The sequence below is a fragment of the Dipodomys spectabilis genome, unplaced genomic scaffold (assembly GCF_019054845.1).
Source record: "Dipodomys spectabilis isolate Male_0828 unplaced genomic scaffold, ASM1905484v1 ptg000157l, whole genome shotgun sequence".
NCBI lineage: Eukaryota > Metazoa > Chordata > Mammalia > Rodentia > Heteromyidae > Dipodomys > Dipodomys spectabilis.
In genome coordinates, this window is record NW_024870834.1 from 6,752,227 (window position 1) to 6,775,674 (window position 23,448).

Sequence of the window (23,448 nt, forward strand, 5' to 3'; positions counted from 1 at the left end):
GTGCCGGGTGGGGCAGCATGCTGAACGGTGATGATTGGTTCGTCCAGGCCCCGCACAGCAGTGGCAGATTGGACTTAACCTGCAGTGCCAGGGCCCTTGTTCTCACCCAGGGACTGCTGGTGAGCCAGTTGGAGGCTCGTGGACTAGAGGATGAGTGCTGGCTGGTGGAGGCTCAGCAAGGAAGCCTGGCCAAGGTTGATAGGTACGATTTCCACTTTCTTGTCTCTTCCTCCAGAGACCCCAGGCCAAGCAATCAGCGCATCAACAAGCATGTCAACAACGACGTGAACCTCCGCATCCAGAACCTGACCATCCTGGTGAGAAACATTAAGACCTACTACCAGGTAAGGCTGTTCTGCTGTCCCCTGGATTCTGGTTGTGTGTCTAGTATAGCCGCCCGGTGTGGTTTCCTGCGGGAAGCCGAGAGGAAACGCTGTCTGGCTCAGGCAGCTGCCTGCTGACCCTCGGTGCTTTGGCCTGCACTTTTGGGTGGGGCGTCATGTAAGGATGAGTTACTATGTGGTGCACAGGTTCAGGCCCCCATGCTGTGAGGTCCTGGAGGGCCTTGATTTGCAGTGGGATTGGCTGAAAGGGGCTTCCTGTCCCTGCTGGTGTCTCAGTGCTCCTTGTACAGGAGCCCCTTGAGGGGTGAGGCAGAGAAGGGGTGCACAGGGTCTCGGAGCAGAACCAGCTTGCCTCTGGGTTGCCAGGAGTAGCCCTGGGCTCTGCGGGTAGTGAATCTTTTCTTTTTCTTTTTTTGGTTGGTCGTGGGGCTTGAACTCTGAGCCTGGGTGCTGTCCCTGAGCTCTTCAGCTCAAGGCTAGTGTTCTACCAATTGAGCCATGGTGCCACTTCCAGTTTTTTGGTGGTTTATTGGAGATAAGAGTCTCACGAAGCCGGGCGCTGGTGGCTCACGCCTGTAATCCTAGCTACTCAGGAGGCTGAGATCTGAGGATCGCGGTTCAAAGCCAGCCCGGGCAGGAGAGACTGTGAGACTCCTATCTCCAATAAACCACCAGAAAACCGGAAGTGGCGCTGTGGCTCAAGTGGTAGAGTGCTAGCCTTGAGCTGAAGAGCTGAGGGACAGTGCCCAGGCCCAGAGTTCAAGCCCCACGACCGACAAAAAAAAAGAGTCTCACGGACGTTCCTGCCCAGGCTGGCTTTGAATGGTGAACTTCAGCTCTCAGCCTCCTGAGTAGGTAGGATGACAGGCGTGAGCCACCGGTGCCTGGCTGGGTAGTGAATCTTTACTCCATGTGTTGACTGGCGTTGATCAGTGGATGTGCAGGGCTCAGGCCTGGGGGACAGGCTGGTTCAAAACCCCATCCACGCCGGCCTGTGGCAGGCCTGCTGAGAGACAGCAGACGTGCGTGATCTCTGTATGGCAGCATGGGGCTCTGTGTGCCTCAGAGCCCTGGTTTTCAACTTTTTTTTTATTAGCAGTGAAACATGTCCCCTTATTCCATTCTTGAGACCTCGGGTGCGGCTGAAGTCACAAACCGGCTTGCGGCCTCCCCTGCCTCCAGGAACATGGTTTGCGAACCACCGCTAAAGAACACGTGCTTCGGGCTGGGAAGGTGGCTCAGTGGTAGAGCGCTTGCCTTGCATGCATGAGGCCCTGGGTTCGATTCCTCAGCACCATATAAGCAAAAAGAAAAAATCCAGAAGTGGCGCTGTGGCTCAAGTGGTAGAGCACTAGCCTTGAGCTGAAGAGCTGAGGGACAGTGCCCAGGCCCAGAGTCCAGGCCTCATGACTGGACCCCCCCCCCCCAAAAAAAAAAAAAAAAGCACGTGCTTCCGAAGTATTTCTGTCAGAATTTTACCAGCTCCAAGTCTTGTTTGTAAGACTCACCTGCCTGAGCTAAATGGAGACCTGCCTGGGGGTGGGATTTGGGGAGCCTCAGACTCCCGAGACACCGGCCCTGGTTTCTGACCACTGGGGTGACTGCCAGGCAGAGGAGCCCAGGCGCTTCGGTGCTCATTGCGCCCCGATCCTGCCCAGATCTACCCACGCTTCTCCTTCAGCTGGGATTAGCATTGGCATGAGAAAGGGAGGGAGCGGGCAGCGTCCTGGGTGTTCTACGGTGCTTGTGTCCATTCTCCCCTCATTGGGGCTGGTGAGTGCCGTGGACACAGCTCCCTGGCTGGCTGTGAGGCTCTGAGCAGCCTCACAGCTGAGTTGCAGATGTTTGGAGAGGGGTTGAAGGGGAGGCTCTGGCAAGGCCTGGGAGCTACCAGAGAGTTGGCTGTGAGTCCCACGAAGGTTTATTTCCTTGTGTGATGGGAGCTGCATGCTGGGCTGGGGTGCTGTAGGGAGGGGCATTTCGGGAAGTGCCTCCTTGAGACCACGGCAGAAGCTCCCCCCCCCCCCAACCCCCCCAGACTCAGGCATCTGCGATGTGTGATGTGTCAAGTGTCTTGTGTCCTGGGGGCTGCACAGATGGGCCCACCACGTGCTCGGGCCTTGCCTGCAGGTGCTGTTCATGGCAGGGGTGCTCAGGGTTCAGGAGAGGAGGCCCCTGATTTGTCCTCAGGGTGGACTTTGGTGGGCGACTGGAGTGTCCGAGTTTGTGGGGTCACCGGAGGGGGCGGGGTCTGGGTGGAGCCAGGCACGGCGGCCTCAAAGCTCTGCCCCTGCCTGCCTCCCCTCAGTGTTTTCCACAGTTGCTGGGATGAAGCCCATTTATCGTATTTCAAGAAGTGACCGAGGATGCAGCTGGCAGGATGTGAGCACAGAGAGACCAGGTCAGGGTTCAGCACAGTTCTGCAAGGCTGGCCTGGGCCTGGCACAGCACACACAGGTCCATCTCCTTGCCAGGGATGCTGGGGGGCCATGCCTTCCCTCCACGGGGGGCAAAGCATCAGTGATGCTCCCACAAGCCTTCGTGGGCACTGTGCAGCCGTCGGGCTCCCACTCAGGCAGGGAAGAGGCTGGCCTTGGGTCCAGCTGGCCCATAGGGCCTCGGGCATCAAGGGTCAGCCTTGAAGGTCTGGGTCTGTGCCAGGCTTTAGGACTCGGCACCGTCCATTCTAGAAGCAGTGTGCCGCTCTTTGGGTGCTGTGTAGAGTTCCAGAAGATGAGAAGTGCTCACAGGGGAACTGCTGGCTAGTCAGACTCAGGCCAGGAGGACGTGGAGGTGGGGGAGGGGACCCTGCACCTTGTGCACCCCACTCCGCCCTCCTAGCGTGGACAGCCTCAGGCCCAGCTCAGCAAAGGGCGGCTAGACGCGGGGAGCCCTGCCGCCACCACTGCTGGTCCTCACTGCCTCCCGGTCCTCCTCGTCTTCTCGGGAGAGCTGGCGAGAGCTGAGCATTCGGGCCGACATGTTACTCGTGTGCCACGTTGTGCCGAATGTATGTTTTTTCCTGGCTTCTGGCAAACCAAAGTTGAGTTCTCATGATAGATGTAATACGTGCCCTTGACAGGCTGCGGGGGAAACGAGTGGCGAGAAAGCGGAAGCACCCCGCGAGCCCACCCCAGAGACAATCGCCCTTCGGCATGTAGCGTTTCCTCTGGGTTCCGCAGTGAATAGGTTTTGTTCTGGCCGCGGGCGGCCCGTGTACAATGGCACATCCTGCCTCTTCCCTTCCACCCGCCGCCGCTGGCTCGGCCCTGCTTCGTGTTGTGAGAGGCATCTGCAGGCGTTTTCCCAGAGAACCATTGCAGAACGCAACCCTGGAAGGTGGGATGAGGGCGCGCACACAGCCGTCACACCGGCAGCACACGCCTGCTCTCCCAGTACAAGAGGACCGCGAGTTCAAAGTCAGCCTGCGCTTCATAGCCAGATCCTGTCTCAAAACGTTGAACAAAGTTGTTCCTAATTCTGAGTGGGGGCGGGGTCACCTCCAGTGAGTGGATTCCCTTGGGAGGGCTTTTTGGCAGAGACTACAAGTTGGCGCTGTCTGACCCTGGGTGTCATCCACCAGGAGACCATTCTGCTCCCCGCTGACCCCTCCACTTCTGGGGCACAGGCACCCTGGGGCTTTTGAAGGAGTCGAGCTTGTTTTTCACAGGAAAGCTCAAGCTGGGACAGAGAGGCTGGGATTGTGTCCGACCCCCCAGTGGCAGCTCTGTTCTCCATCTTCTTCACCTGCTACGCTTTTGGGGTGGGAGCCTTAGGAGTCTGTATTTTTCAAAAGCTTCCCAGCTGTGTAGTCGGGGGGTGGAGGGGTCTGCACGCTCACAGGGACTGACCCTCCCGTCAGCCACGTGTCCACGGTTTCCTGGACAGGAAGGCAAGGTCTTGGCAGACACTCGAGAGACTTAAGATGCAGTGACAGGAGGTGACCCCAGCTGGACAGGGTCTTGGAGAGAGTATCTGGACTTGTCTCTGTGGGGTTTTTTGTTTGTTTGTTTTTGTCAGTTGTGGGGCTTGAACTCAGGGCCCAGGCACTGTCCCTGAACTCTTTCTGCTCAAAGCTAGTGCTTTACCAGTTTTAGCCCCAGCTCTACTTCTGGTTTTGGGGTGGTTAATTGTTTTGATAAACAGTTGGCGAGACCGAGGAAGGAGACCAGCTCCAGGACCAGCTAGGGTGACACTAGACGCCCACCGCCCGGCCCGCGTCTGTCATACAATGCTGCTTACGCCTTTTCTTTCCCCTCGACTTTATTTTAAACTAAACTCTGTGCTCACATGCACAGGTACTAGGGCTTGAACTCAGGGCCTGGGTGCTTTCCCTAAGCTTTTTTACTCTACCACTTGAGCCTCAGCTCCACATCCAGCATTTTGGCGGATAAGTAGAAATGAGAGTCTCACAGACTTTCCTGCCTGGGCTGGCTTTGAACCCCAATCCTCAATCCCAGCCCCTTGAGTAGCTAGGATGACAGGTGTGAGCCACCAGCGCCTGACTTAAATTTTGGATTTCTATATGGTTCATTTTGTTCCACTCAGAGCCTTGAATATTTACATTAGATGTATACTCATTTGAGAGCAGAAATCCACCCTGTGAGCCAAGTTGTGTGTGTGTGTTTATTCTCTGGAAGTGGTTTGTGGGCACCCTGCCTGCTTGGTCCTGGGCACCGGGACCCTTGAACTTCTCTTGTCATTGATTTGGTGGCATGTAGTTCACATTTATATTCTTGCTGTATAGATGTGTATGCATGTGTGTGTTTGGGTGTGCACTTACATTATGTTTACACATATACATAGTGTTTTGTGTGACTTTTTGGGGAAGAGAAGCAAAGGCCTTAGACACGCTGGGCAAGCATCCTACCACTGAGCAACGCCCCGGCCCTGCTGGTCTTCGAGCCATACTTCCATACATGGTGGCATGCTGTTGGTACCTTTCCTCCACTCTGCCTTGGTTTGCCTTCTGTGGTAGTCATAATAGATAAGCATGGGCCGGCCAGGACAAATGAGAATTATCTTGAGAAATGTGCACACACATACACACACTCCGTTTGAAGAATGGAAAGTGTTTGTCAAGAGTGAGAATAGAAGGAAATGCACTTTTGGCACTGCTGATGGGAGCATCCTGTGGGACTGGAGGGGTAGGGTGTAAGGTAGTGTGTGTGTCTGCGGGCTGCTTGGAGGGGTACGGCCTTGTGCAGGGGAGCCAAGAGGCAGGGCCCCTGGTGCAAGCAGAACTGGCTACATAGCCACGTTGTACAGAATTTGCTGCTGAAAATTTCCTACCCACTTCAGCTTCCCGGGTTTAGGAGGACAGCCATCCTCTTGATTTTTGTAGCTTCTACACATTCTGGGGAAATTAAAGGTAGTATTTTTGGTTATAAAAGTGTCTTCATGTCGCAGGTGAGAAAATACAAAGGAAGTTAAATTCATCTGTGATTTTCTACTTAGGAACACCACTGATCACGTTTTGGTACTTTGTGTGTACACATTCATGTGTGTGTGTGAGGGGCACTTGTGCCAAGGTGTGCATGCATGTGTGTGTGATGCCAGTGCCAGGACTTGAACTCAAGGCCTCGTGCTCTTGTGGTTAATTGGAGGTAAGAATCTCTTGGACTTTTCTGCCTGGCTGGCCCAGGTCTCAGCCTCCTGAGTAGTTAAGATTATAAGCATGAGCCACTGGTGCCCAGTTACATCTCTCTCTCTCTCTCTCTCTCTCTCTCTCTCTCTCTCCCTCCCTCTCCCTCCCTCTCCCTCCCCCCTTTCTGTCTCTTGCTCTCTTTCTCCCTCTTCCCCTCTTCCCTTCTTTTCTCTTTTCGTATGTATTTCAAAGTGTGACTCATCATTCACACTGACTGTAAGCTGTTACTGTTTTTTTTTCTTTGCAGTAGTATCATGAGCATTTTTACCCACACCATTAAACATTTAGTATTAACATGACATTTTATTATAAGCTATAATCTCATTGACATTGTCAGTGATATTTGCTCTCTTTTCCTCTCAATTTCTCTTCTTTCTCTGTTGTAGCATGACTTGATTGAATTTGGCAGCCTTAGACACCGATGCTCTGCCACTTGAGTCACACCTCCAGTCTGGCATTTGCTGGTTAATTGGAGGTAAAGTCGGAAGGACTTTTCTCTTAGCATTTGCTTTAAACCTCAGTCTTCTAATCTCAGCCTCCTGAGTAGCTAGGATTGCAGACATGAGCCACGGGTGCTAGCTCAGTGACACTATTTCTGTCTTTGAATTAGAAACAGTGCCACGTGAATACTTGGAACGTGAGCACTTCAGCAAAAAAATGCTTAAAAAAAAATTTCCTCGGGTGAATTCCGAGCAGGGATGTCCAGGGTCAAAGGGCATGAATATTCTGAGGATGTTTGTTCAGATTGCAACAATGGCCTTACTTCCAGGCTTTTCTCTCCTTGGGTGAACTCCGGTTTGTTTCTCTTGTGGCAGTTTGAAAACTGCAGCATGCTCTGAAGATTTCTGAGTCTCCAACGGGAGCCCAACATGCTGAGCTTGATGTGCGAGATGTTTGTTTTACCGGCCCCAGGCCTCACCCCACCCTGCTAACGCTCCCCCCAGCCGCAGATGGTTTTTGCATCTATCCAGATGGAGGACTGCCCTGCTCAGGAGTGAGGAATCTGTTCGGGGGATCTCTCTCGGCAGGGCCGCCTAAGGATTGTGGTTGACAGCATCCCAGTGGGCAGGGCCTGGTCAGGGTGTGCTGTCCAGCTCCAGATCTGGGCTCCATCCTGTGTGGCTTGGGGAGCTCCTGGTTTGCCTGTGGACTTGGTAGGCAGGGGCTTCTGTGTGTGGGCTTTGCAGGCTGTTTAGAGTTGAAGCAAGAGCACTTGTGAGTTGGAGGAAAGGAGCCTTCTTTTCCTCTCCCCTCCTTTCCTCTTCCAGCCCCGCACACCCTTCCTAACAGATACCGATGAGTGGGAGCTGTGGTGGCCCATAGGTTGGGGGGACTTCCCCCACCACCTGAACTTTCCCTTCCCAACGCACGCCTAGCCCTGACACGGATGACCGCTCAGGACCCAGGCCCACGAAGAGTGAAGATCTAGGGGGCCATCCTGTGGGGGTGACACTTGGCCTGTATGATTGGTGGAGGGGTTTCCTCAGCCCAGAAAGATACCCGAAAGCTTTAGGGGTCTGCGGAGGGGTAAGGGCAAAGCTCTAGGCGGTGAGGGACTTGGATGCCAGCAAAGCCTCTCTTGCTTCACTGTATGAATTGAGGAGTCGCGCCCTCACCTCTCTCCTCCCTGCCCTGCCTCGCCTCCCAGCCCCAGAGCTGGTTTCAACTCAAGGCCTTGTTATTGCTAGACAAGTGCCCTGCCACGGAACTACATCTCAGCCAAGCAGAATTTTTAGAAGTCTTCAAAGAAAACTGTGGCTGGGCAGGTGGTGGAGCCTGGACCCAAGACAAGCACAGGAGAGAGAGAAATATGGATTCTGAGACCCAGTGCCAGTCTGAGGGTGGGCATTGGTGCTGTGCATTGCTGGGGCCGAGCTCTGGATGAGGAGGAGGAGGCCTGGTAGAGAGCAGGCCAGCTTGGTCAGGTGGTTGTGGTCTCCAGGACTGCTCCTCTGGTAGTGTAGACCTGGGATCTGGGGACCTGGATAAGGCTGTGGCTGAGATGGTGGTTGCACCTCCAAGGTAGAGCAGGCAGGAGCTTCCGGAGTGGGAAAGTGGACAGGGGATGGGGGTGGGGAGGAGTGGGGGGAAGGGGTGGTTGGCAGGGAGGAGCATTCCCGGAGGCCCCTGCGCACAGAAGGCCACCATGATGGCTTTGCAGTCTCCCTCACTGTGAGCTGTGGACAGTGGCCTGCTTAGTGTTCTGCCTGCAGCTGGTGGTGCACCTGCAGTGAGGTCCAAGGGGCAGACAAAAGGCTTTTTCCTCAGGCTCAGGAAAGCAGTGCTTCCCAGCAGGTATTCAGGTGGCCTCCTCCTTTTTTGCTGTTTTTGGAAGGAAGCACTTCCTGGTCCCATTTGACAGATTAGGAAAATGAGGCTCATAGAAGGGAAAAGAGCCCCAGAAAGCTGCATGGCTTCTTGGTTGTTGTTGGCCTGGGGAAACTTGTTTCTGAAGAAAACAAAAAAACAAGCTTCTGGAGTGGGTGTAGGGAGACAGCTTGTCCCCAGAGATGTGGCTGACTGCCCTTGAGGGTTGGAGGACCTGCACCCGCACCGGCTGGGGGTGGGGGGGTGTTGGGGGTGGGGAGGGGATCCTGAGCCAGAAGCCATGTGGTGAGCTGGGCTGGGCTAGTGGGTGTTCTTCTCCCGTGCCTCCCACTCGGGCGTCCCCTGTCAGCCAGGCCTGTGGCAGCCTTCAGTCTCGGAGGAAGGTGCTTCAGGCACTTCTGAAACTAGCAGTTCTGGGGTTTGAGTGAGAGAGCATCTGGCTTCACACTTCACCCTCAACCTAGAGCAGCAGCAGGAATCTGAGAATCAGGGCTAATTGCAGCAGGCAGGGAGGGGTGAAAGGTGGGTCTGATGTAATGAGCAGAGTTGGGAGCCTGCCAGGGTAAAGGCTTAAAGGCGAGGAGTCAGAGAAAGTGTGTGCATGCGTGCGTGCCTACGTGCATACTGTCTGGTCCTTGGGATGCGCCCCCCCCCCCCCCCCCCCCAGCCTTGAGCCCTGACCTTGTGTTGCCAGAGGTTTCCTCCGTCCCTGGAACTCCCCTGCCCTCCGGGGAGGACAGATCACTTGGCTCAGGACGCCACCCTGGCCCCGGGCTGCTCCTGCCTGGTCTGTTCTGCACAGCCCCGCGTTCACTGATGCTCAGACGGCCACGGCAAGACCTGCCTACCCCCTCACCTAGACATTTCTTCTAGAATCATCTTTCTGATACAGGTCCTCTCACCATGGAAAGTAGTCACTTTCACTCTTTGCTCTGTCTTCGTTCCTTAATCCAAGGCCTTTTTTTTTTTTTTTAAAAGAAGAATAGTGTATTGGAGCCCATCATGGGCAGAAGGATGCACGTGTGTGTGTGTGTGTGTGTGTGTGTGTGAGTGTGAGTGTGAGTGACAAGGCTCTTGGGGGTGGGAAGCTGTGGTCAAAATGGTAGGCAACATCATGAGTGTTTCTCCCTCATGATCTGAGAGTCCACCAAGCTCACTGGGCAGTGAGGGAGGACCAGGCTGGAGCACTCAGCGTGAGAGAGAGCCAGGCCACGGAGGATGAGTAATGGTTTCGGCTACACCGTATTTGACAGTGGTACCCTAAACGATTCTAGGGGATTAGGAAGTGGTAAGAGAGGCCACTTCCTTTTGTGACAAGATGGGGGGAGGGGAAATGAATTTCTCAAGATTGTAAAGCAAAAAAAAAAAAAAAGATTCTCTTGGGTTGGGTGTAGGTTTTAAATGTTGTAACTGGCTTGTCAGGAGTTGGAGAAGAACTTGCCCAGGCAGGCTAGGCTGTTCCCTAAAGCCGGCCGTGTGGTGCACATCCAGGTCTAATAACAGCTTTTGTTGCACAACGGTTCTTTTTGGGAAGGCGGGGACTTTCTGCCCTTGGCCGTGGCGCTAGGGTCTTGGTCCTTTTGGAGATGGTTTCTATGTTACTTTTTCAGGAGCCAGAGGAAAAGTGGGACAGTGAAGAGGAGGAGGAGGAAGAGGAAGTGCTTGCTCAAGCTGGTGGCCCAGCCAGGGCTGTAGAGAAGTTGGACAGGCCACACCTCGTGTCCCCAGTTCTGAGTTTATTGGTGGTTTTTGGGGGGAGGTAGAACTTTGAGGAAGGTAAAGATGAAGGACTCCTAGTGGCTCCCGCAGGGATCTATTGGCTTGGGTGAAAGTCCAGGTATCTGGTCCTAATGTTGGGGTATCCCCTTAAGGCAGAGGTGGGGCGAGCAGCTTCAGAGGAGAATCATCAACAGGCTGCCAGGCTCACACCCTGACTCGCCGAGGGTGCCAAGTGAACCACTGTCTGGGGACAGGGCTGCACCCGCCTTTTGGGATGGCCTACCCTGGGGCCTAGAATGCCCTGAGCGCGAAGCCAGAGGATGAAGGAGAAGCTGCGAGGTGGGAAGGCAGCCACGGGGGAGAGTGCCACTCCACTGTGCCACGGACTCCTTCCCCAGAACCTCTTCTGTCCCCGTGTCCTCTTCCAGGCTCTGTGTCTTGGGGTACCTCCTGTCGCGTTAGTCTGCAAAGTGTAGTAGTTCCTTTGTGGGCTGCTCAAGTGTGAGGCTCAAGTGAAATGACAAGAGTTTGTGGACTCGATGAACCAGAACTGCAGCTTCCCGAGGGCCCCTGAGCTGTAGCTGGGGGCACAGATAAAAAGAGGAGTCACTGCAGATGGCTTCGTGTCTGCAGTGGCCAAGGTCAAACTGTGGCTTTTCCTGAGCTCACCCCTGAGGTGTGTGGCCCTTACTGTTCCGAAGAGGGGGCAGGTTCAGAGTGCCTGCCTGCAAAGTGGTGGACCTGTAAGGAAGGACCTTGTACCAGCACCATGCTGCAGGGAAGACCGGCTCGGGGACAGGATGCCAGCTGGCCTGGCAGAGGAGTAGTAGGCAGGCCTGCTTGGGCCATGCTTCGTTATCCTTGCCTGAGTGGATTATCAAAGGCCTTCTAGAGGCAACCCAAATCATCTGTGCAGATTACTCAGATACGTGTTTTGTGTTTGGTCTCTCCTTTTCCCTCCATATGATCTTTTTGTGTCTAGCTTACGGTGGGCTTGCTGTGTGCTCAGCGGCTTACACACGCCATCTCATCAGCCTAGCCATGAAACTCTAAATGCGGGCACGGGATTATCAGTGTGTCTCAACGGCGGCCTGGAAACGGGCCTGCCTTCAGCGTGTGTGGATAACGTAATGCTGGACGATGTGAGCCACCCGGTGAAATAAATTATTCAGCGAGTAAGTCGTTTTGTTCAAGGAAGGGCTGTGTGGCACCGCGCCTACACCGGGATTCTGGCCCTGACTTGTTGCCCTGCTGAACAGTTGGAGAACTGGGGTCATAAGGGTGACCCCAGTTTATTCTTCCTACCCCTGGACTTCGGTGGTGATTGCTAATGGGCAAACTAGACAGAGGTTCCTGCCCTGCAGCTGGGGCCCTGGGGCCTGGGGGGGCGGGGCTCTGCACCCCTGCAGTGTTCACACAGGCCTGCAGGTTTTTCACGTGGTGTTTGCTTTGTTGATGGAAATGCCATATGTCAGGTGGGGAGAGCCTCACTCCCTGGGGGATGGAATTTAAATTGATTGTTTTCAACTTGGTCTAGCCAGCTTGGCTCCTCTGAAGTTTAGTCTTAATGACCTTAAATTAAAAAAAAAAAAGAATAATAAACTTCCTTTACTCCCAACATTCTGGCTCATTTTGGGAGGGGAGGGGGGTGGAGCTCAGATAGCTGAATCCTTTAGAGTGTAAATAAATGTACTGGAAACTCAGAAGCAGTGCTTCAATTTGGGTACTTTTTGTGCTGACTTGGTCCGGTGGGGTGGGGGTGGTGTGTGTGTGTGTGTGTGTGTGTGTGTGTGTGTGTGTGTGTGTGTGTGTGTGTGTGTGTGTGTGTGTGTGTGTGTGTGTGTGTGTGTGTGTGTGTGTGTGTGTGTGTGTGTGTGTGTGTGTTGCGCCTGCGCATAGCATCGTTGGCTTTGAATTTTATAGGTAGAGATAATATATTTATGAAAGGGGTTTTCGGATAGAATGGGCTAAAATTACAGCTGCTAGTGCCCCAAGCTTGAGACGCCTAAAAAAAATTTGGTGGGTTTTGCTTCTCTGTGCTGTTTGGCTGCTCTTCCGGGGACGGTCCACCCCTTCCAACTAGGCGCTGAGGTCTGGTCATCCTGGAGTTGAACTGCCCTCTGAGCCGCAGGGATCCCTTTACATTTCTTCCTTGGGAAGGAGGTGTTGCCCAGGCTGCTCTGTGTTCTGGAGCATCTCAAGGGAGCCCTGCAAAGGGTCCTCCTCATCACCTGCCCTGGTGCCAGGCAGCAGGTGCAGGCTCTGCCGCCCGCCCTACTCTCTACTGGGTGTTAGGAAACGGAGTCACAAGGATATCACAATAAAGAAAGAGCAGAACACGACCTCCACAGACCATGGCATCCCTCCTCACCTTTCCATTAAAGTTGATTTGGTCTGTGGAGGTCGTGTTCTGCTTTCTTCATTTTAATACTCTTGTGACTCACTTACCTAACGTGGGGACTTCTCCTTTCCTCATAGCCAGTTGGGTATCCCTGCAAACCCCAGAGTGGCCCTGCAAGTCCTTGGGTCCGAACGCCCCCCTTCCCCTTCCTCCCCCCCCTCCCCCCCCCCACGGCAAGCAGTGGTAAGCCAGGCTGTTTTTGTGACCAGGCTCATTTTGCCAGTGCTGTTCCTCCTGCCCCGAGCTGCTTCCTGCTTCCTGTGGCCCACATAGACTCTGAACCTGGCTAATGGGTCTCATCATCACCATCCTCACCCATCTCAGCTCCTCCTTGTCCTCTCCTCCTTTCTCCAAGGGCAGAACTCCGGTGCTGAGGTGGGCTGCCTTTTTACTTGCACACATTGCTTGGATCTTCTGGCCACGCATTTCTGCACTCACCCAGCCAGCCCTACAGCTTCTCTGGGCAGGAGCCCTCAGACAGGGTTCTGTGCCTAGGTTGGAGTGGATTCTAAAAGGGCCCTGCTTGTTTTCTTGCCTGTTGAATGTCTGGGTCTTTATTTTGTTTATTCTTATTGTATTTTCGTGCCAGTACTAGCGCTTGATCTCGGTCTGGGTGCTGTCTCCCTTATCTTTTCACTCAAGGCCTAGAGCTCTCCCACTTGTGCCACAGCTCCACTTCTGGGTTTTCGGGTGGTTAATTAAAGGCAAGAGTATCAAGGACATCCCTGCCCAGGCTGGCTTCGAACTGATGTGAGCCACCTGAACCTGGCTCCTGGGTCTTTATTAACCCCAAGGTTCCAAAGATGGGTTGTGTGATTCCTAAAGGCAAAGCCTTGGTGCCAAGCCTTTTTGATCGTGTCCCTCTTCAGTGGAAAGCATTTAGAAATAGGACCCCCTCCTTTGGTTCTGACGGGCTGCACTGCCTTACCCTGAACCTGGTGCTTTCTCCATGGCCTTTGCCCACCCTCGGGCTTGCTGGTTTGGAATGTGTGGGACTGTGGGCCGTGTGAATTCCTCCATCTGTTTGAACCCCTCGTCAGGTACAGCCTCTGGAAGGGAGGGCTGAGTTGCTGGACACGGTCAGGTTGCTGGTGTTTGCCAAGTGGGGGCAGTTCTCTGCGTCCCTACTGGGTGGCTGGCACCCCCAGAGTCCCTAGAGGGTCAGGAGCAACCAGGAATTAGAAGGTGAAGTCATGATGTGACTGTGAAGTTCAGGTGTAATGGATGCACAGCTGGTCTGGTGGGGCAGTCTGGGAGGAAGGCCACTGACCTTAGCCGAGGGGGAGGGGGAGGGCACAGGCTGACTGGAGCCAGTGGAGGGGGGTGGGGCACAGGGGAGGGCAGAGGGCTGGGATACCTGTGAGTGATGCCAAACTGGGAGTGTGCTGGACGTGATGGATCTTGGGCCGGGGAGATCTGGGGGACGAGCTAGTTGGCCTGGGAAACATGAGGTGGGTCCCCATAAAGGAGGTTGCCCTAGGGAGGATTTTAGGGGTTCATAACCCTTCCTGGCCAACGTGGAGCCAAAAGGGGGACTGGTGTGGCTCACATGGTGAAAAAAAGGAAAATTTAAAAAAAAAAAAAAAAAGTGGGCACCGGTGGCTCGCGCCTGTAATCGTAGCTACTGAGATCTGAGGATCACAGTACAAAGCCAGCCTGGGCAGGAAATGAGACTCTTACCGCCAATGAATCACCAGAAAACTGGAAGTGGAACTGTGGCTCAAGTGGTAGAGCACTAGCCTTGAGCTGAAGACCTGAGGGACAGCACCCAGGCCCAGAGTTCAATCCCCACAACCAAGCAATAACAACAACCAAAAAAAAAAAGGAAACACAAATTTTGTTTAAGCCTTTTACAAATTTAGAAAGTATAGGATCGAGGTTTGAAACTGACTTAAGCCAACAAATTCAAGAGATTCTTATCTCCAGTTAACCAGCCAATAGCTAGAAGTGGAACTGTGACTCAAGTGGTAGAATGCCAGTTGAGTGTAAAAACTCACCTCAGGCCCTGTATTCAAGCCCTAGTACCAGTGTGCATATGTGCGTGTGTGCGTGCTCATGCACACCACACACACACACAGACACACAGACACAGGCATACACACGCTTAATATACAGCCATTTTTCTTAAAACAAAAGAAAGGGTTATAGTGCACTCAGGAAAACTAACTTTTGATCTTTTAGGAAGCCACTTACTGTCTATAATTTTTCAGAAAGAAGGAACCCTCAGGGTGAGCGTCTGAGAGTTTCACAATATAGGATTATGGAGATGGTTTGGCAGTGCCTTGTGCCACCTTCCAACTGAGCTGTACAACCTGAAATGATCTGGTGAAAGGGTACATTTTATCACAATTCAGAACCAAAGGAACCCAATTGGGACCCTCTCCTTTTTTCCCCAGCGAGGAGTGTGTACTTGGACGTGACATTCAATGCGAAGAGCTCCTTATTCAGGGTCCCAGGTCTGGCACACGGGAGCCTGTTCCATGTTGTGACTGCCTTTGTGCTAAGTGGTTGGTCTTAGGGTCTGCCTGGCTTCTAAGGGATCTTTTTCTTGGGGAGTGGGGTAGGCAGTACCAGGTCTCAAACTCAAGGTCTCAGCTTCCTTGCTGTGCTACTTGAGCCTCTCCTTTCTGCCAGCCTCCATTTCCCACACTGTTGGGTTCTGATGGTGCTGGGTTTCCAGATAAATGAAGTAGAGTGTTTCTTCTCTATTCTTTGGGGTTTGGACATCTGCTGTTTGGGATTTTTTTTTTCTTTTCTCCAAGCATTTCTTTATTGAGATTTTTTTCTTCTTTAAGTTCATTTAGAATTCTGTGATAGAATGAGACCATCAGTTGCCTTCTTTAAAGGTAACGTGGATACCTCCACTAGGAGGAGGCGTGGCTTAGTTGTGGGCTTTGTCTAGTGGTGGTGGTTTGAAACCAACTCTCTGGTGGGGCTGAGGGGTGAGCATCCTGGGTAGATCTCCTCCCAGTCCATCCTACGTTGCCAAAACAGAAAGCCACAGACTGGGTTATTTACAAACAACAGAGGTTTTTGTGATTCTGCAGGCTGGAAGTCCAAGATCAAGGGGTGAGGAGGGTCTTCTATTTTGTGTCATAATGGTGGCAGGAGGTATCACCTGGCAGAGGGAGGCAGAATTTATTCTTTTATCAGGATGATAACTAAGCTTTCCTGAGATAAGCTCCACCATTCCTGAAGGCTAGACCATTGCCTTGGGGAAGTGAGGCCTGTATTCAATCCCTTAACGCTCTGCTACAGTTCTGAGGTTTTCTGCTCTAAGGAGTGATGTCCCACAGGCCAGGTTGCTTTTGGTTCCATTTAGCAGTGAGCTGCTGGTTCGTTGAGGTGTTGAGCTGAGATGCCCCCACCTTCTGTTTTTTGTTTGTTTGTTTGTTTTTTTTTGTCGGTCGTGGGACTTGAACTCTGGGCCTGGGTGCTGTCCCTCAGCTCTTCTGCTCAAGGCGAGCGCTCTACCACTTGAGCTACAGCGCCACTTCCGGTTTTCTGGTGGTTTATTGGAGATAGGAGTCTCACGGTCTTTCTTGCCCGGGCTGGCTTTGAACCGTGATCCTCAGATCTCAGCCTCCTGAGTAGCTAGGATTACAGGCGTGAGCCACCAGTGCCCGGCTGCCCCCACCTTCTGTACACTGATAATGAGATGGAGATTCTGATGCCTGAGAAAATAGAAGGTTTTTTGTTTTTTGTTTTTAATGTGGAACATGTGGCTAGTGTTAGATATCTTGATCAGTGGTGGCATTTTTTGGGCCAGTTTTTGTTTGTTTGTTTGTTTTTCTTGCCAGTCTTGGGGCTTGAACTGAGCGCTTGGGCACTGTCCACTGTCCCTGAGCTTTTTTTTTTTTTTCCTCCTCAAGGTTAACACTCTACCACTTGAGCCACAGTGCCACTTCCGGCTTTTTCTGCGTATGTGGTACTGAGGAATTGAATCCAGGGTTTTGTGCATGCCAGGCAAGCACTCTACCACTAAGCCACATTCGCAGCCGCATTTTTGTCAGTTTTTTTGTTGTTGTTTTTGGTCCCATTTGCTTGTTTTTGGCAGTACTGGAGATTGATCTCAGGGTCCTACACTTGCTAGGCAGGTACTCTACCAATTGAGCCACGCCTCCAGACTGCAAATAGTTTTTGAAGGCACATGAAATGGGCATTTGATAAGAATGTATTAATGGTGTTAATGTATTTGTAATGGTAGTCATAAGGGACTTGAAACCCTGGCCCCTAATCTCAGAGAAGCCCAGTGACTGGCTAGTGGAGCAGAATCAACCAGCATTGTTGCTGGGCGCCCATGGCTCACGCATGTAATCCTAGCTACTCAGGAGGCTGAGATCTGAGGATTACTAAGCCAGCCTGGCCAAGAAAGTCTGTGAGACTCTATCTCCAATAAACCACCAGAAAACTGGAAGTGGCACTGTGGCTCAAAGTGGTAGAATGCTAGTCTTGAGCAGTAAAGCTAAGGGATAGCACCCAAGCCTTGAGTTCAAGCCCCATGACCAACAACAAAAAAACCCCACATTGTCCCTCCCCTTCTTTCTCCCTTCCTCTCCCATCCCCTTCCCTCCTTATGGCCTTCTTCCCTATCTTCCCTTCTCCCTCTTCCTTTTCCCCCTTCCCCTTTACTTTCTCTTTCTTCTCTCCCTCCTTTTTCTTTTGAAGGAAAAACCTAATTCACATGGAGTCAGTGTAGGGATTTTTGCACAATTGCTCTTAGTCTGGGCAGCTGATACCCTCCACCCCCACAGCAGATAGATTGTCCTAGAATAGGAAGCCCTTTGAGAAGTTCCTGTTTAAATCGAGCTCGGATTAACCTGTCAGACGCGGAAGCATCCCTTTCCCCTGGAAACCTTTTCCATCTAAGTCTGGGCTTTGAACTTGAAATCACATCTAGAGGCGTGATTGGCAACTTCCCCTGCGGGAGCCTGGAGGCCAAAAGGAAGGTGGAGGCTGAGGTCAGGGCACCAGGCCGGCCACCTGTGAGGGAGGGTGGAAAGGGCTGCGTTTCCTTTCTTACCTACCCTGCCTGGCTTGTCTTTATTCAAGTCTTTTTTTTCCACTGCTGTGGCCTTAGGGACCCCGTTGGGCCTTAAGATGAACTAACTTGGCCTTGGTCCATTAGAAGACATATCTGCATACCTCCCATTTAGTTGGTCCTCACGCTGATCTGATGATGAAATCGATAACCAGCCTTGGGCTGCAGAATCAGGAACCTGGATGCTTTATTTCCCACCTTCTATTTTTGTCACCTAAATGATGGCCCATGACTTAAACTGTACATGAAAAGAGAGAAGACACTCAGCCTCCTGCCTGCCATCTCAGCACATTAAAGTGGTTCATAGTTCACTGTCCTGCTGAGCCTATGGCCCATCCCTGGGGAGGGAATTTGTGGCTTTCCTGGGACAGCTGAGGACTATTAATACCCGGGGAAGTCCTTTCCCTTGGTCCCTGGCACTGGGGGGGGAGCTAACAGCTCCCACAAGTGTGCTTCTGAGTCACAGCTCACTGTTGGAACATATCTTTTCGCTCTCTGTCTCCCTCTGGCAGAAACGTCATGTGTTTGAGTGTGTCAACCCTTTTTTAGTCATTTTCTGTGTTCCACGCGGGCTGACAGCTTGCCATGTGTGTTTCTTGTTTATAAATCAGTCTGAGTGCATACTGTGAGCTGCTGAGTGAGGCGCTGAGCAGCGGATACCATCATTGTCAGGTCTTTTCCTCAAGTTTGCTGTCCCTCACATCATCTAGGGAGAGTGGCGCTGAGCCAGGTTCCAGAGCTTGTATGGCTACTATCTTGGCCTGGAAGATGCCCAAAGCAGGTGTTTCCTGGTACTTCCAGGACCTCAGGGTGTGAGAGGCCAACAAGTTAGGATCAGTATCAAGCATGTTTGGAGATTGGGACTGAGGGAGCTCAGACCTACAAGTCCCTGGCCTCTTACTTTATATGAGGTGGGGGGCTGGGGTTGGAGGTGTGGCTCAGTGGTGCAGCACTTGCCCAGCATGTACAAGGCCTTGGGATCCATCTCTAGTAACACACACACACACACACACACATGCACGCACGCACGCACGCATGCACGCGCTCTGATGGTGCTAGTGGTTTAGGTTTGTAGTCCTAGAGCTACTCAAGGAAGCTGAGATCTAAAGATCCCAATTTGAAGCCAACCCATGACAGGAAAGCCCTTAAGTCTCTTATCTCCAATTAACCATCAAAAAGCTGGAAATAAGCTGGACGATGGTGGTTCATGACTGTAATTCTAGCTACTCAGGAGGCTGAGATCTGAGGATTGCAGTTCAAAGCCAGCCTGGACAAGAAAGGCTCGCTATCTTCAGTAAGCCATCAGAAAACCAGAAGTGGAGCTGTGGTGGCTCAAAGTGGTTGAACTCTAGCCTTGAGCAAAAGAGCTCAGGGACAGCAATCAGGCCCTGAGTTCAAGCCCCATGAATGACCAGAAAAAAAGAGCTGCAACTAGAGCTGTGGCTCAAGTGGTAGAACACTAGCCTTGATTTAAAAAAAAAAAAAAAAAAGGTAAGGAACAATGTCCAGGCTTTGAGTTCAAGCCCCAGAACTTGAATAATAAAAATAAGTGCATATACACAAACAAACACGGTGAGTTGCAGAGCTCAGATCCAGTTGGCATGTAACAGAGATGGCAGAGTCTGGCCATACACTGGATAGGGTTTCCTTGACACCCCGATCCTCCCTGCACTTGCTGAGCACAGCTGGGATATCCTGGGGCCTAATGACCCTCTCCATGTTCGTCCGCTCCGTCACTCGCGTGCAGCCGGCAGGGGTCATTTCAGAACCGGGCCCCATGGGGACTTTGTCAAGCTTTGCCACTTGACAGGATGGAAATCAAAGCTTGGAGGAGCTCTGAGTCACTACAAGATGTCCAGAGCCCCTGGTTAGTCCCTGCTGGGCAAGAGTGTTGGTGTTGCTTAAGTCTTGTCTTTGATACCAAGACCACCAATGCTATCCCGCTCTCCCCTTGTGTAGCACACAGGGAACAGAACAGCAGCCTGGCCTGAGTTGGGACTTGGAAGTGTAATTTTTCTTTCTTTTTGTCAGTTGTCCAGCTTGAACTCAGGGCTTGAGTGCTGTCCCTGAGCTTTTGTGCTCAAGGCAAGTGTTCTACCGCTTTGAGCCACAGTACTGCTTCCAGTTTTCTGGCAATTAATTGGAGATAAAAGCCTCACAGACTTTCCTGCCTGTGTTGACTTCAAACCTCGATCCTCAGATCTCAGCTTGCTGAGTAGCTAGGATTACAGGCACGAGCTGCTGACCCCCAGCTGGAAGTAGACTCTTTACTCTGGGGTATGGTCATCCCCTACAAGTGCATGGATGCATCAGACCTGGGGGCAGATGGGCTGGGGACCAGCAGGCCATGTGCCCATAGTGCCTTGGGAAGTGATGCTTGCCCTGAGTGCCCCACCCCCACCCCCAGGACCGGGAAGCACACAGGGATGGCAGACTTTGTGGTTTTCTCGTAGGTGAACACACCACTCCCCTGTAGGTGCCATCTGGTGCAATTGTCTGATCTTAAGCCATCCAGAGAGGTGGTACCACGGTGTCGGGTGTCAGGGCTCCTCACCAGCTGCTTCTCACCGGGTCCTCCCTCCGAGCACAACTGCTGTGTGCCCAGTGTACCCAGCTGCCCCGTGGCAGACCCTGGAGGTACTAGGGGCTGAGCCGAGGCTAGTAAGGTAACTCTGCTAAGGAAACACTATCACTGGCGCCAAATTCAAAGGTCTACTGCAACTCCCACAGAGGAGTCAGCTATGTTTACACAATGGTTTTGTCCAGAAGCCCACAAAGTCCATTGAGTTTGAAGTACTTGGAATGGTGGTGATAGTTTAAGCAGAGAGAGAGAGAGAGAGAGAGAGAGAACGCACATACATGCATGCCTGACTGCAAGTAGTGTTTTAATTGTAGATTTGTCACAGGAGAAGGAGTAAGATCAATCACCAGAGAGTCTATAAAGAGTATGAGGGAGGCAGATGGCTCAGGAATTATCCCACTTACAGATGAGGAAATGATGCCCGGGGATGCTGAGTGGCTGGCTGGAGGCTACATACAGCTAGGGCTGTCAGACTGGAAATCACAACCCAAACCTTTGTGCTCCCGCCCATCCAGCATTTTCCTCTGCACTGGTGACATCAGGAATGAAAACAGATGCATGTGTGAGCTGTACTGGGAGAGGGAGACTGTTCTACACACCCTGGACCATTCAGGAGGCCCCAGCTTCGAGGCCTGGAGCCGTCTCCAAGCCCAGGCTTTCTATGGGTGAGCTGGGCAGAGCAGTCTCCACCCAAGGGCTGGGCAAGTTTCAGGACGCCTCGCCGCTGCTGGCTCCTGCCAGTCAGCTCCCCTTTCTCACTGAGTCTGCTGGAGATGGTCTGACACCTTGGAGAGCTGTGCCTCGGTTGCCCCTGTTGGGAGTGGCTGTGCAGATGGGGAAGGGGTGCTGGGGAGACAGTCACGGGGCATCGCCGTGTCTCAGTCGCTTTCATGGCTGGATAACTCTGCATGGGGGCACATAGAAAGGCACATTGGGGCCCTGATTCTGGTTAGTGACATTCACCGGGAGTCTCCTTAGGGAGCAGCCTGTGTGGCCACAGGCCACAGGACTGCCCTTTCCACCCGGGCTTCTGGTGGCCCGGGGTCCTGCAGACCTTGACCTCAGTGGAAAACCAGCCGGTGGGTGTCACCTTCCTGGTGGACCTCCGCTGTCACTGAGTTGGTGGTGCCTTCCTGGTGTGTGACACATGAGGAATGGCTCCTGGTGGCCCGAAGGGCCACGTTGCATCTAAATGGGAGACATTTGGTTTGAAAGAAAGCAAGGAAAGAAAGAGTTGGTCCTCTTTAGAAGACAGGAATTGTGTTGAGCTTTGATGTTTAGTGGCTGATGAGCTGAGAGCCACCCCCATGCTGTAGACTTGGGGCGCAGGGCTTAAAACTGAGGACATCACCCGGAGCAGCTGGTAGTCCTCCTGTGTTGCTCTAGTGACTGAGGATGCAGCAGGGGTGGTCTGTGCTCAGGGAGGGAGGAAGTGAGGACCCCAGCCTTTGGCTTGGTAGCTGGCCCTGTGCTGGGGAGCGGAGCCAGTGCAGGAGACCTTGGGGGGGCACAGGGTATGAGGTAGGGGTGAGGGTGAGCCTCCTCTCCGCCCTCCCCCTGCCGTGCACAGTCCCTGCTCAGTAGTGCTCTTGAGAATGACTGGATTGTTTGTTTGCTTTGGTTCCTGTACTGGGACTTGAACTCAGGGTTTCACATTCTCCCTTAGCTTTTTTCCATCAAGGCAGACACTCTGACCACTTGAGCCACACCTCTACTTAGTTTTTTTTTTTGGCTTTTTGTTTTTGTTTTTTCCTGGCTAGAAAAAAGTGTCTGTTGGATCTGCTGGGGTTGGCTTTGAATTGTGACCCTTAGATGTCAGCTTCATAAGTAGTGAGGATTATAGGCATGAGCCACCAACACTTGGCTAGGGCTTGAGCCCTGATGGATTGACTCTTCTTTATTTTGGTCAGTTGTGGACATGAACTCTGGGCCTGGTCTCTGTGTCTCAGCTCTTCAGTTCAAGGCTGGCGCTCTACCACTTGAGCCATAGTACCACTTCTGGTTTTTTCTGTTTTTATGGTGCTGAGGAATTGAACCCAGGGCCTCATGCATGCAAGGCAAGCACTCTACCACCAATCCACCTTCCCAGCCCTGGATTGACTCTTCAGTCTTACTGACTGTGCTAGTCCTCTTGGTACCCAGGTGTAACAACCTTTGAATGCTTTTGCAGGATGTTCCATGGTCCTAGATATGGTACTCTGATTCAAACGGTCTTCTAGGATACACCAGTGCACTGTGCTCCCCAAGTATGGCGCCTTCCACTGCCTTCCCAGGATACACTGTGTGTGGAGCTGGGCGCAGGGGTGGGGTGGGGGAGCGGGCGTGACCTCATAGTATGTTCCTGGCTGCAACAGTGGTACCAGGCCAAGTGATTCCTCAGGCCTGGCCCCTCCTGCTAAGGTGGCAAATGGGCCTTTGTTGTGGCTTCACAGCAGCACCTATTCCTAGAGAAGTTTATGCACAGATGAACTTGCTTCTTTCTTACAATGAGAAAAATGGGCCTCCTCGCTTTTTGAGCCTATCACGTTACTGTGTGACATCCTCCCCTTTGGAGACTCCGGCTCCCTGTCCCCGCACGCAGCCCACAATAAAATGGTTTATAACCTACAGGAGTGCTTGTGTCTTTTCCCAGCGCTTCATTTCCCCCAGTGCAGAGTGGTTCCCAGGGGTGTCTGGTTTCTCACCGGACATTCACAAGCTCCATACTGCTTCGTGGGGAGAACTGGTTTTGCAGAGTAAACCAATAGCTCCATAGCTTGGAGTATGCTCAGCTAGGAAGGATGGGGCCACTTGGTGAGTTCCAGCCAGCCTCGCCGGAGGCTGGACTCTGGGCGTCCTCCCCTCCCCCTCCTCTCAGCTCCTCTGCACTCCAGTGCTCAGGCAGAATGAGGGAGGAGCCCTCCCCTTCCGGCCCGTGGGGAGGAGGGCTGGATCAAAGTGGGCAGTTGGGCAGCAACAAAGCCGGTCATGCCTGGCTGGTGCTGGCCCCCTGAGTTCCTGGCTGGACCCCCTGTGGAAGAAGGGCTAGCCTGGGCTTGGCAGAGCCGGGGTTCTTGGGGGTCACCCACATAGAGGAGCAACTTCCCCCACTCAGGGAGTGCAGAGGGGTATGGCCCTGGACTGGAGGGTCTGGGAAGGGAGCCAGGCGCCCTAGGGGCCTGCAGTCGGCCGCATGCAGGTTGCAGTGCAGTGATTCCAGGGCTGATGCCAGGCTCTGTGACTAGGATGGAGTCACAGATTGCTGGGGCCTGTGCTGCTGAGGGCTAAACAGGCCCAGGCAGATGACACCTTAGCCCCAGTGAGATGGAATAGAGGGCTTAAAACCTGGCGCATGAGGGTTGCCAAGTAGCTCAGTGGTTAAGAACCTGCACCAGGACCTGGTTCCAT

The 23,448-nt window shown here is 52.8% G+C and overlaps 1 protein-coding gene across 2 annotated transcripts in view; it reads left to right on the forward strand.

Annotated features, from left to right (window-relative positions):
- The window catches only part of Ccdc88c (coiled-coil domain containing 88C), a 120,157-nt gene that overhangs the window by 13,032 nt on the left and 83,677 nt on the right, over positions 1-23,448 (forward strand). For both annotated transcript variants that reach the window (XR_006149432.1, XM_042692561.1), the window contains exon 3: positions 236-344. Coding sequence is in view for 1 of the 2 variants with exons in the window: in XM_042692561.1 (XP_042548495.1) it covers positions 236-344 (109 nt within the window). In the remaining variant the exon portion in view is untranslated. The remainder of the gene's footprint in view (positions 1-235; positions 345-23,448) is intronic.